The sequence below is a fragment of the Equus quagga genome, chromosome 10, assembly GCF_021613505.1.
Source record: "Equus quagga isolate Etosha38 chromosome 10, UCLA_HA_Equagga_1.0, whole genome shotgun sequence".
NCBI lineage: Eukaryota > Metazoa > Chordata > Mammalia > Perissodactyla > Equidae > Equus > Equus quagga.
The window spans coordinates 19,850,039-19,863,663 of NC_060276.1; the positions used below are offsets into that span (position 1 = coordinate 19,850,039).

The 13,625-nt window shown below is 47.8% G+C and overlaps 1 protein-coding gene across 1 annotated transcript; it reads right to left on the minus strand.

Moving 5' to 3' along the window:
* Positions 1 to 1,394: 1,394 nt before the first annotated feature.
* Positions 1,395 to 10,480, minus strand: RAB33A (RAB33A, member RAS oncogene family). The gene is made up of 2 exons (XM_046674144.1): positions 10,223 to 10,480; positions 1,395 to 1,878 (listed from the first exon to the last, which is right to left on the minus strand). Exons 1-2 carry the CDS (start codon positions 10,478 to 10,480, stop codon positions 1,423 to 1,425), a joined length of 714 nt encoding a protein of 237 aa, XP_046530100.1. The 3' UTR covers positions 1,395 to 1,422.
* Between the last annotated feature and the right edge of the window lie 3,145 nt (positions 10,481 to 13,625).

Here is a 13,625-nt window from a genome sequence, read left to right on the forward strand (position 1 = left end):
GAGGGCTGCAGAGCCAACCAGGCAGGCTCAGACAGGCTATTTGTTTGGGTGAGAAGCGCATCTGGCATATATTACCCTTTGCTGTGGGGGACAGGGGCAGACTAGAGGAGAGTGCTCGGGGGCTGTCTGCCTGGGTCCCTCTCCCCACCGGCTTCCAACAAGAGAGCCGCCTTAAGGAGCACCTCCCAAGCAAAGAAATCTACCCGCGGCTGTTGTAGACAGGCCTTGATAGCCACTTTTAGTTACTTTAACAATTGGACAAGGGGCTTTCACATCCTAGGACCAGAAACATAAGAAATACTTACAGGACTCCTTCTGGAGAACCACCAAAAGCTCCCATTGGCTCAAAAAGCAACCAACTGTCCTGCCTGATGCACGGGTCTCCCCAACCTTGGCTCCCCACTAGGGCTGCACAGCTGTCAGTGGGCCAGACTCCCAGTTGTCCTCCTGCTCAACCCCAAGGTCATTCCTGCCTCCCTACTTTTGTACCCTCCCCTCCTCTTTACCAATCCAAATGTTACACTTCATTCAACATACAAAGTAAGTCTAATTATTCTTCAGTGACCCCTCCCTGATGTTGAGTCCATAATGCTCTCCATCCCCATAGCACAGCCTTACACTTGGTAAGCTTGTTTAATTTTTGTTCTCCAGTAGTTTAGTGGTTACATTATTCCCACACCTGGATCAGAGGGTCTTTGAATGTAGGGGACCAATCCTCCTATTGTTATGTTTTCTCCATAGCACCCAGCAAAGATCTGGGGGCATAATAGATATTTGTTAGCTTGAGCTCTGCCCTCTCCAAGAAAGGGCAAGGGAAAAAATTCCACCTTTGGTGTCAGAGACTGCTTGGTGAAAAATGGGAATCCGGTTCTAACTACTTTGAGGCAACTGGGCTCATGGGGCAACCTATACTTTCTATTTTTAAATTTGGGGAAATAAGGAGAGAGCAGCCTACTCTCGACATCCAGGGAACCTAGGAAATATTGGTGAGTCAACGTCTTCTTTCGAGACTTCTCTATTCTGCTGCCTGCATTGGTGCTCTAGAAAGACATATCTGGCCTATACCTCCCCCACCTTCTGGGTGTTTCTGCCCACTGATGACACACCTAATAAGAGAATGAATTAGGTCTGAAGAAGTGCCTCAAATGATGAGAATTCCAGGTGGCATAGACAGCTGGTAGGGAGTGTGCCTGGGCACGGGCATATCATTCTATAGTAGGGCAAGCTGCCTCTTCTACTCATCACAATCAGAAACGTCTTCTTGGAGGAAAGCAAGACTTGAAGGCACATGATAATCTATACAAATTTTATTTTAATATCAATTTGTATGGAAACAAGCAGGTGTCAGCATTATGCAGGCACGGAAAAAAGGGAAAGAAAAAATTCCAGTGATAATTGATCTTGTATTTACACCGTTTGGTTTCAACAGGGACAGGAAGTTTTACTGTTAGCTTCCTGTGGGAACTCCAGTTTCTGCACCTTCCCCTGCTGCCTTTCAGCATCACGATAGAGCAGGGATTTCTGAGCCTTCAGTCGGCAAGCCAGGCACATGAAAATTGACTCCACGTTCTGGCTCTCTTTGGGGTCCTTGGCCGACGTCTCAAACAAGAGCATGTTGTGGGCGTCGGCAAATTTCAGGGCTAGGTTGGAGGGCACCTGGATCTGTTCCCTCAAGTCACACTTGTTGCCCACAAGCACTTTCGGGACTAACGGGGGCACAGCATGCCCATTGCATTCTTGGATCCACATTTTGAGGTTGGTGAAGGATGTCATCTTGGTGACGTCATAGACGAAGACCACTGCGTGCACATTGCGGTAGTAGTGCTCGACCATGCTTTTGCGGAAGCGTTCCTGACCTGCTGTGTCCCACACCTGAACCTGGAAGATACAAAAACCCATATTTGGGGTCAGCAAAGGAAATATGAATGAGTGGGAGAAAACATGGTTCTGCGGCATTATAAAAATGAGGTGACAAGTCCTGACACAGGAAGTGGTTCTTTGACAGACTGGCAGAATGGACTTCTCAAAGTATAGAGAGAAGGTTCTTTCAGAATTTATAAAGTTTTTCTTAAGATTTTTAGCTGAAAATCTTGACTTGAAAAATCTTAAGGTTTTTAGTTGAAAAACTGGGATGAAAATTGGTCAACTTTTCTGGAGGGAAATTTGGTAATATTACCAAGAAGGTGAAAAATGTTCAAAACTCTTTGAGCCTATAATCTCACTTCCAGAAATCTATACACAAGAAATAGCAGAGATGTTGTCAAAATTCTGTACAAAAATCTTAATTGCAGGGTTATTTATACTTTTTAAAAATCAGGAAACAACCTAAATGCTCCCTAGGAGAGGAATAGCTAAGTACATGTAGATATCTATACGATGGGCTATTATGCAGCCATTAAAAGTGTTTTTAGGGGCTGGCCCCGTGGCGTAGTGGTTAAGTTTGCATGCTCGGCTTCAGCAGCCCGGGGTTCACTGGTTCGGATCCAGGCACGGATCTACACACCGCTCATCAAGCCATGCTGTAGCAGCATCCCACATACAAAATAGATGAAGATTGGCACAGATGTTAGCTCAGGGACAATCTTCCCCAAGCAAAAAGAGGAACATTGGCAACAGATGTTAGCTCAGGACCAATCTTCCTCACGAAAAATAATAATAATGTTTTCAAACAACAAATGGTGGAGGAAATGCTCACAAAATATAACTAAGTGAAAAAGTAGGGTATAAAATTTTTCATATGCTATGGTCCCAATTTTTAAAAAATATTCAACAGACATATGCATGAGAAAGACTGGACGTGTACACACTAAACATTAATGGTTATTTATGGGCAGTGGGACTACAGGTGATATTTATTTTCTTCTATTTTTTTCATATTTTCTAAATTTTCTACTGTAATAAACATCACTTTGCTTTGGGGGGTTTTGCATGACTTTTTAAAGAAAATAGGTCAAATCTCATCTTTTAGCTCAATTTACAAAAGTTCACTTCTCATAAGTTCACTTCTAGAAAAGCTTAAACAAAGTTCCCTTCTTTGTTATGTAAAAGGTAATTTAGCTCGCTGGATTTTTCTTCTGCATCTCAGCTTTTGGGATAAAGGCCAAATTATGAAGGAAAAACGCTGATATCAGTAACATATACAGAGACAAAATTCCAAAAGGAGACTCTGGAGTCCACACACGTTCAGCCCAATCTATTTCCCTTTATATATCCAAAGTCTTGGACAAGAGAAATTCATACTCAGAATGATGGTCCCAAGGCCCTATACAATTCTCAGTTATCAAAGCAAATTTGATTATGGCCACTAATTGACTACTATGGCTCTTAAAACGAAGTATCGCCTTTATTTGGAGTTAGCAGTCAGTAAGTATAATCTAGTAAATATAATTGAATCTCTTTGCTGAGTAAAGATCTTACACGGCCCCAGAGTCATCATGCTGAACATCAATTATCATTGTCCAGGCTCCCCGTCATCTCCTCTATGGACGCGGCTACCACGTTCCTTTAGCACGACCCTCAAATTCACCCCTTCTTCTATTTCGATTTTCATGTCCCTGGGTCAGACCCTCCTCTTCTCACTCCTAGACTACAGCAGAGTGTTTGGGATTCTAGATGTCTTCATTCCAATGCTGCCTGCATACTGCTTTCAAACTAGCCTTCCTAAATCCCTGCTTCAGGAAATTATGGTAGCCCTCCACTGCACGTAGCATCAAATGAAAAGATTTCTGTCTGCCATAATTTGACCCCACCAACCTGGTTTTGAACTACTCATCTACGCCTGGTTCATTCCCTGTACTGTCCCTTTGGTCCTGCTAGTCCCCCCTTCCCCTACAGAATTGGTTGCCCCCCATTGCCCTATCCAAATTTCACCCATTCTTCAAGGCTCAGTTCATGCCTCTACCTTCTTCCTAACACCTCCCCCAACTTCTCTTCAATTCTCTTTTCTTAGGAATTTCTACTGCACTTTGAGTCTGTGCCTCACCATTTAGATTATATTTATTTGTTCTCTAATTGTTTCGTCAGTGCTCTTGGCATCTCTCCAGTTAAACTGTAAGCGGACTTTTTTCTGCATCAGATCACTCGTCATCATGGCTGTCACCCTCCTCATCCTCAACACCAAAAAGCACTATTGGCCTGAGCCACCAACACTACAAACAGTCCAGCATTCTAAGTGTCTGCCAAGGTGATTTCAGAGAAAACGTTCGACTTTGGTCACACAGAAAAACATAAGTCCTTGAACACTGATTTGCTTTGGCAAGCAAAGACAAAAAAGATTTTCATTTCTTCCACCTCTCTAGTGCTCTGAGCAGGAAGAAAAGGAGAACAGGCCAGGAAAGAAATGGAGGTCGGTGGGAAGAGAGCAGATAGAGCACAAGAATATCATTACCACTCGGTTCCTGATCCCCACCCCCGCCCCCCAGTAGTCCTAACTCTTGCCTCTGAGTAAGGCTGAATCCCCACCAGCCCTCAGGCATGTGGCAGATGCTTTAACACCATGAGCTCAGGACTCTAAAAATACCTGCCACTAGCAGGAACACGGGTGGGAGTGTGTGAGGTGTTTGGGGCTGAGTAGGTTGGCTGTTTGGCTTTTTTTTGGCTTCAGAATTGTATACACCGCCCAAGCTGCCGGAACTGCAGGGAGGGCCCTTTCTGCCGGCGACCTTTGCCTTTCCAATGCTGCGGGGAGCCTTGAAGCTTTCATTTGGAGGCTCAGAATTGAAACTGTAGGCACTGCTCCCATTCCAGCTCTTTATAAACGCCAATCCAAGGCCTTTGCACTCCTGTCTGTGGTGAGACGGGAGCCAGGAAGCAGGCTGCTCACAGCAGAAAATCAGAAGGACCGATGGCATGGCCTCGGAGCCATCACAAAGGGAGAGCACAACTGTCAGGCTCACTAGACAGACAAGCGACCTCATTTTGTTTGGGGGTTTGGTGTGCATGTTCTCCTTAGTATCCTCATAAACCCCCGGCCCCTGCCAGACAGTGAAAGCATCTCCTTCCCCCTTTGCAGCTGGCTCTCCTCTCATCCATTCTTCCCTTCCTGTGGGCACTGCATCTACGTGGTGGCCAGGGCTGACTACCCCTTAGCCACATACGTGCTCCTCAGATTCTCTTTTCTCTCCAAGGGCCAGTGGCGTGTAATGGAATCAAACCAACTCAGGTGCAAGTCTCGGCCCAATCATGTACTACTAGTACACGTTAGGTGTTTAGTACATGTAGTACTAGTTAGGTGTCCTTAGGCAAGTTGCTTACTCTATCTTCAGTGTCCTCCCTTCTCTGGAAACCGAGGACAACCACAGCAGTCTTGTAGGGATGCTGTGAGGATTAGCATTCCTTGTAAGTACCTGACACGGTGCCTGATACACACTCTCCCTCCTGGCCTGAAACCTCCACCATCAAGTCTGGCCTGACAACTCATTGAGCAGGAGGTGCTGTTGGAAACGCAGCAGTAGCTTTGGAATTGGGAGCCCTGGGTTCCAGCTCCCCCGCTTAGTAGCTGAGTAAATGACTAGGCAAATGAAATAACACGTGAGAAAGAGCTTTGGCAGAATATAAAGTGCTCTGCAAATGTTAGTTGTTGCCATTGTCTCAGAAAGCCCATCAGCCCTGTCCTGGTAGCACTGCTCCTTGGATCTGTTGGTTCTCATCCTGGAAAGCACAGAAAGCTTGGCTTGTTGATGATGAGTTAGAGCCAAGGCAAAGGCAGTCAGTGGGGAGGGGGAGGAGAGAAGAATGCCAGCAACATGCCATGGGTGGCTGGGGGTAGGCCAAAGTGACGGGGATGCTGGAGGAGGGTCGAGGGGCACAGTGTGGGGAGCTGCCAAAGATAAATCTAGTCTTTTGAACTATTTTCCTGGGGCTCCCACTGCCTGAGCAAGCTTCAGCAGATCCCCCACCCCCTGCACGTGCTCTTCACTTACATGAGTATTTCTTTTCCCTGGGGAATATATCTGGCATCTTTCTATAGATGAGACATGAATGTCCTTTTGTTGGAAGCTGGCGGGGGAGGGTAGAAGAGGAGAAAGGGAGACAAATACATCTGTAACCTTTGGAGGGTGCCCAAGTGGATGATGGGAAAAGTTTAAAACAAATCTTTTCTTCAACTAGCTGGACTGTCCCATCTTCATCTAAGATACACACACATAAGGCTGACACAGAGAATGGCAAAGGAGGACAGAGACAAAGAGAAACTCATGCACAGAAAGAGAGGCAGCAAGGCAGACAGAGAAACACACACTGATAGATAATTAACCATTAAGCTAACTGGCAGAAGAGGGAAGCTCAGAAGCCCTAAAGAAGACATGATGGCATCCTGACTGCAGGCAGCTTCTGAGGGAACACACAGCTCAGCCCCTGTCCACTCGATAATACAACACAGGTAGGAGTTTTTCCAAGTGATCAGCAGACGACGAGAAATCCATAGTCCTGGGCAGCACCTGCCCACAGCCATGGCTGACCTGCAGTTTCCTGGTCCAGAGGGCTGGACCGGAGGGGGTACCCAGCCTGTGGGAGAAACCAAACTAGAGGCGGGGGGAGGGGTTCCATGAGAATTTACGAAGAACGGTTCAAAAATTAATTCTGAGCCTCCCCTCTACTACTTCCCCCATCCCATCCCCCACATACAGCTACTTGGCATTTTCCAGTGCTTTTAGACGGAGACAGGTTCAATATGAGTTAGCTAAACCCCTAGGAGACAGACACACAATGGTCATTAAGGGAAGCTCCACCTTTCCTTTGGGGGTTGGGGGATGCCTCCACCCTTCCTAGGCTGATCTCAGGAAGGAGTGTCAGCTTGCCCATATGCTGTCCCTCCCTGTCCCTGTCACAGGTAACTGCATGGGTTGGATGGACCATGGGAGTCACCTAGAGTGGAGATTTATATGGAAAGAGCACCAGGAAGGGGATTAGGAGACCTGAGTTGTAGGCCGGGCCCTGTGTGATCTTGGGCAAGTCACTTTCCCTCTCTGAGCTTCAGTTTCCTATCTGTAAAATGAGGACGTTGGATTAGAGATTCTCTAAGGTCCCTTCCATCTCTGAACATTCTCTCATTCTCACGCCCAAGGTGAGACAGTCAGGGTGCAAAACATAAGACTCAGGTACTCAGTTCAATGTCTGGAGTGCAGCTGAAGGAGACAGCTTGAAGGCTCCTGGGTCTTGGGGCTATAACCCTGGGCCCCTGGCCTAAAAGAGACCATAAGGCTGGCCGCCTGGCATGCCACCCTTCCCCCGTGAGCACTCCTGATCCCGTCCCAGGGAAGGCAGGATAGTGAGATGGTGAAGTGCTTGGGGTCAAGGGTCAAAGACTGAAGCTCAGATCCATGTGCCTTTGGGCAAGTTATTTAATCTCTCTAATGTTGGTCTCCTTAGCTATAAACTGGGAATAATGATAATAGTCTTAATTTCATAGGGCTGCTGTGAAGATGAAATAGATAGCACGTGTAAAGTGCCTAGCCTGGGGTCTTTGTTTATTCACTAAATAGAAATTGTTGTTATTATTATTGCCTACTCACTGGAGGCTTTTCTTGATGTTCACATTAACCAGGAAACACTGTATTGTACATGTTGTGATGGGGAGGTGATGGGGACACATTGATTGGAGACACCAAATGGGGCTTCAAAGCCCTAGGGATGGCCCTGGTAATTAAGAGAGTAGCCCCAGATACGCTAAGTCAGTCATCCCCCTGCAGGAGTTGACACATGTGCTACCCTGGGAGGCAGAGAACAGCCCAGGAGAGGCCACACCCTGCTCTTGGACTGCGAGAAGAGCTCGCTGAGACCTCTCGACCACTCTCCTGTGAGACCTGGCATTTTATAGCCCGACAGCCTTCTATTGCTGGCTGTGGTCTAGGGCCACCTCAGCCTGTCACCCTGGACTTTTTGCCCTCCCCCAAAGGAAGAAACCTTTGGCAGTCACGTCATGGCATGGTTTTGGCACTTGTTCCTTGAGAAACTCCAGGCCAGCCGGCGTGTGGGGCAAAATCTTCTCCTGTCTAGATCCTGTGCTAGCTGCCACGCTCTGCCGTCTTCCCACAGACATGCTGGTCTTGCCTGGCGGCTTTGGCCCTGAGGTTGCAGCAGCTTTACAAGAGGCAAGGTCACCATCTCCCCACTCCCACACCCCACCCTGAGCTCCTTCAGCATCTGCACTCAGAGGGCTCCGCCGTGAGCAGTGTCACAAGGCTTTGCCCTCTTGAAAATATCATCTTCCCAAAAAAAGCCTGTATTAAGCACTTATCAGCACGTGGTGTTGTGCCGAGCTCTGTTTCTAGTGAATCACACTGTCACAGGCTCTGCCCCCTGGGAATCTGGAATCTTTGGCAGACTGTAAAATCCAGTTTGGCGAAGTACAGGGGTGTCAGAAGGGAAGGAACCTTTTAACAAGTTCCCCGAGTCTATTGGGTGCTGACCCGATTCCCCTCATTTTCACCTCCCATTTCCTACTTTCTAGCTTCCTCCTCTCCTCTCCCCCTCTTCTCCCTCCTCCCCAGACACCCAAACACTTCCTTTTTCCTCCTTCTGAATTTTCAGTGGATTTATGGCCCCTCTCCTAAATCCTGAGAACTCTTTGGTTCAATGTGACACTTGATTTGAAACAAGTGATAGCATTAAACGTTAAGGGTTTTGAGGGTTTAAGAGCACATCCACAAGTATATTTCTACTTTTAAAAGGCATTTTAAAAGGCATGTTTTAGAATTTCCAGAATCTTAAAACCTTACATTAAAGAAATTAGACACACTAGAGAAAGTCTTAAACAAGCAAATGTAAACATAAGGGCCCCAGGACAAGATAGAGACAGATACCTGCTTTGACTTTAAAAAGGAAGCGAAGCAACTCCCCCCAAAATGCAAGCGGTGAAAAAGATCACTATTTCAAAACGGTGCCATATCTTCCCGACCCTGAGGCTCAAATGTTCTCAAGAGCCCTCCCTCACCAGTACCGAGCTGCCCATCTTCCTGACATCAAGTGCCTTGGCCTGGTTTCTGGAGCCATTTTAAAACCCGTTCATTTTAATAATCAAAGCAGTCAGGAGTCTTGCACAGTTTAGAGTGTTTCGTCATTCTCCCCAGTTACTCAGCCCTTCTCTCTACATCACTCAGAAGAGGGGCCTTGTGGTCATTCAGGCTGTTTGACCAGCAGGGAGGTTCATCCAACAGGGGCCGACCACTGGCTCAAGAAGAGGCAGGCGGTGGGGGCTAGCGGAGTTGATCTTTAGCGCCCAGCGCCTTTTGAGGTGCCTTTCCTGCCTATAACCCTACCCCCCGGCCGCTCCCCTGACACATGAAGCCACCCTTGCCATGTCCTCCCTCCCACCATCCTCTGCACATTGAAATACTCCTGCCCTATTCAGTTTCTACCTTTTCTGAACCAAAAGTGAGCACAAATGGTCAGACAAGAATATCTGTACTTAGCCTATCTGAGAAACTAATGAGGGGGAAGGACCCAGACACTTCCCTTGGCCCTCAGATAAGTTGCTCTGCATTTCGACAAAGGCCTGCTGCAGATAATACCAATAGAATGAGTAATGGGCAGTTTATTCGTTAGGTACCCCAGACAAATAAAGAAGATATCATTTGGGGGGACTGTTCCAAAAGAACAAGTTTTGTCTGTTATGAAGGGCTGGCAGGTGACTCTGTCTCAATTTGTTTAAAAGGGCTCATGGCTTTGTGCCAGAACCACCCCACTCCACCCCTATTCCAACTCAGCCCTAATCTTAACCATAAACTCTAACTTAAAATAAAGTGGCTTTCATTCTCTATGGATTGCCATCCTTTCCTCCCCTCTAATGCCTCGGGGCTCAGCCAAAGTGGGTTTTTGCACTCTATTGGCACCCAAGAGGTAGAAGAGGCCTCAAGATGTATAAAGTGCTTTGGGATCCATCCCACAGACCAGGACCAAGAGATGCCTCACGCCTCCCTCTGCCCACAGGTGCCGCTGCGCTCAGTTCAGGGTCAAGGATGGGATCAGACATGCCTTTCCTGGTGACAGCTGTCAAGCAGGGGCAAAGGGCATGAATGCAACCACTCCCGCCTGCCCTAAAAAACCGGGTGAGGTGGGAACCAGGCCACTGAGAGAGGCAAAGGGAATGAGGGGGTGCCGAGGGTCTTGGGCTCAGCAAGCGGTGACACAGCCACGCGCTGGACGTTTACAATCTCTAGAGCAATGCCTCAGGCGAGGCCCCCTCCCAGATCCCTCCCTTCCCGGACCTGACCATCTGGATCACCTTGATCTTCTCGCCCTCGATTTCCACGGTCTTCTCCCTGAAGTCCACGCCGATAGTGGCCTCAGTCTTGTCTGGGAAGGTCCCCCCGCAGAAGCGAAAGGTCAGGCAGGTCTTGCCCACGTTGGAGTCCCCAATCACGATGATTTTGAAGATGCGAATCTGCACGTACTGGTCCAGCGACGAGTCGAGCTCCAGGGACGCCAGGCCAGCGGATGAGGCGGGCTGCAGGCTCCCATGGCCCAGGATGGGCTGCGCCATCTCCCCGGGACCGAACCTGGGCCCCAACCCCCCTTGAGGGCTCCACACAAAGAAAACGGCCACGTTAGTGCGCTCGAGGCGAGCGAGCTTTGTGCGTGTGTGTGTGCGTGTCGGTGAGTGTGTCCGCGCGTGTGTGCGTGCGCCGGCAACGTGTGCGCGCGCGCGCGTGAAGGGGGTGCCTCTCACCCCGGGCCCCCCTCCTTCTCCTCCAGCGCACCCTCCTTGCAGCTCCAAGGCACTAACACAAAAGCCAGAGAGGAGAGGAGAGATGGAGGAGCGTGGCAAGCCGCGAGCCTTCTCCTCTGCCTGTATCCTCCGACGGGACGCTCAGGCGCTCGATCCTATGATGCTCCCGAAGCCGCCGCCGCCGCCGCCGCCGCCTCGCCTTTGCCTAGACCCTCCCCTGCCTGACCCCAGAGGCACACAGGAGGGAGGAAGCCTAAGGAGGAAAGGGAGGGGGTGGGGACAGCGGCACACACCACCCCGGGATGGTCTTCCTTTCTCCTTGTCCCCATTTATGCTATAGGTCTCGGGCTCCCCACCCCCACTTTCTTGGAGTGCACGGGGTCAGTGGGCAGGGAGCACAGCTGTGAAGGACAAAGAGAGCTGCACCCTAAGGCATCTCTGGAGCTCGTCAGCCTCGGAACAACGCAACTCGGCGAGGGTGGGGTGCGGAGCGGAGATACCTCTTTCACCTCCTTAGAGGCGGGCAGCTGAGCCGCGCCTCCGCAGCCCCCTCCCAAGCCTTGGGATAAAGGGATGCTCTGTCTTAGAGTAAGCAGGTGCACTCGCGCGCCCCAAGGAGCCAGGGAGGGCGCTGCCGGCCGCCGGTTGCGGGGGCCCGCGCAGCTGAGAAGAGGGAGCCGAGGGGAAAGGGTGTGCGTGTGGAGGGGTGTTACTGTTTCTGTCACAGACTTGCCAGATGTAGAGGGGCGCGTGCCAGGCGCCAACCTCCTCTCATCACACCACGAGCACCCATCCTCTGCATGTTCAGGAGAGTAGCTCCCATTGGCTGCCGGAGTCGGTTGTGTTTGTCTGGCCAATGGGGAAGGCCCGCCACGGGAGAGGGCCATACAGGGCATAGGAGAAGGGGGGAAGTTAGTGGTGGCAGCTCCAGCAAAAGGGGACCTTGTTTCCGGAGCTAACCATTACAGGCCCAGGTGGAGGGATCTTAGAATATGGCATAAACCTCACAGTGTCTTGCATTCTCGAGTCCTCCCTATAATCGTAAGACCTTCCAGAATGGTATACTTTCAAAAGGAATTGGAAACCCCTTATAGGGTTCACCCCTCTGCAATTGAATGTAGAACGAAGTGGTTGGGTCTAATTTGCCAGAAGCCTAGATTATGCTTGGAAGATGATAAATGAACAGAACTTTCTTACGGTATTAGGGGGCAGCTTCCCAAAGCTTACTGAGCATCACACATCTTGGTCAAGATCAGTAGTCCTACCGAAAGTGATTTGCAGGTTCAGAATTGTTTGTTTGAAATCAACTTTACTGAGGTACAATTTACATACAATAAAATGCACCCATTTTATGTTTACTTTTAAGACGTTATCGTCCTCCCACATATTTCATAGGCTAAGGTAATATTGACATATGCCAACACCGACATTTGAGTTATGTGCTAATGCCATCAGGGTCGGGGATTCCAGCAACACGTGAGCTGCTATCTTATTTGTGTGTGAGGCTGAGCTCAGAAGAGACAAATGTGACTAAATCCATTCCTATTATGAGAAAAACAAATCAGTGCATCAGTGAGAGTTCTGTAAGCAAATTGGAATGCGACCGCTCAGCCAAGTCCGAGTTACTCAAAATGGCTGGAAAAATAGGGTCTTCTAGTTAATAAGCTTTTTAGCTAAGTTAGCAGACATGTTTACAGCAAACTGTTTTAGCATATACGTGGGTCACCCATTTGTAAAACCCTAGATTATACTATTCAATATTAAAACCATTTTGAGAAGGATTTAACCTTAGTTGGCTAATCCAAAGTCATCATTATGAATACCAATTATCATCGTACAGTGTGAATAGCATTAATCATTGTACAGTATTTTGGTTTTTTGATTGGCTGATGTCTAGATAATAGTTTGCTGCATCATTCTCCTCTGTATTTGAAGCTAATGCTCCTGGTGATCATTAGGTACAGAAGGGTAGCTATAAAAAGGGGGGGGGGGGTAACTATTAATCAGGCACATCCAGTAGGTAGAGTGGAAAGAAGCTTTGCCAACTCATAGCCAGAATTAATGCTAACTTTCTTGAGAGATATAAAAAAAAATTACATCTACATAGTAAGAGTATTTAGATGTATGCTTCCACCAAAAACTTGTCACTGAGTCTCAGAGTTCACATTATATTTTTAAGGTAGAAACACTGATTTCTGGAAATGTGGTATCTCAGAATGGGCTCCATGCTCTAATAAAAATTGTTTGCTACCTCTGTGGGGCGAGATTTGGGGGAATTTCCACTTATATTTTTGGAGTCAGTTCAATGTGTGTACATTGCTTTTGCAAAAAGAAGGTGATAAATTACAACTTTTAATTAAAGGGACAAGAAAACTACCTCATTGTACCTATTGCAAAAATAAATGTGCTGTACAATGCCTTTTCTTTGTGTTAACTGTCAATCATTAAATGGTTGTCTTTCAAATATACCCAGTTGTGGGGCTGGCCTGGTTGTTCAGCGGTTAAGCGCACACATTCTACTTCAGTGGCCAGTGGTTCGCCGGTTTGGATCCCGGGTGCGGGCATGGCACTGCTTGGCAAGCCATGCTGTGGTAGGCGTCCCACATATAAAGTAGAGGAAGATGGGCACGGATGTTAGCTCAGGGCCAGCCTTCCTCAGCAAAAAAAAGGAGGATTGGCAGCAGATGTTAGCTCAGGGCTAATCTTCCTCAAAAAATAAATACAAATAAATAAATGATATATATATACCCAGTTGTTTTCATAGGTACCCGATCATCATGATTTCCACAGCATGTTCCAAAGCCTCTTTCACCAACAGATATGATTAACTTTGTATTTAATCAATCCATGCTTACTATTGGCTTTTAGAAATAGCAATAGATATCCATGTCTGTAAGGCCTTTAAAATGTTAAATAAGTATAGTTTTTACCTTATTGTGGAATTGTTATTTTCAATATT

Bases quoted from the DNA above. Each gene is read 5' to 3' on its own strand.
- RAB33A (XM_046674144.1), bottom strand. From the start codon at position 10,480: ATGGCGCAGCCCATCCTGGGCCATGGGAGCCTGCAGCCCGCCTCATCC. The intron at 1,879-10,222 runs GTGATCCAGATG...TGTATCTTCCAG, and splicing joins TCGAGGGCGAGAAGATCAAG to GTTCAGGTGTGGGACACAGC.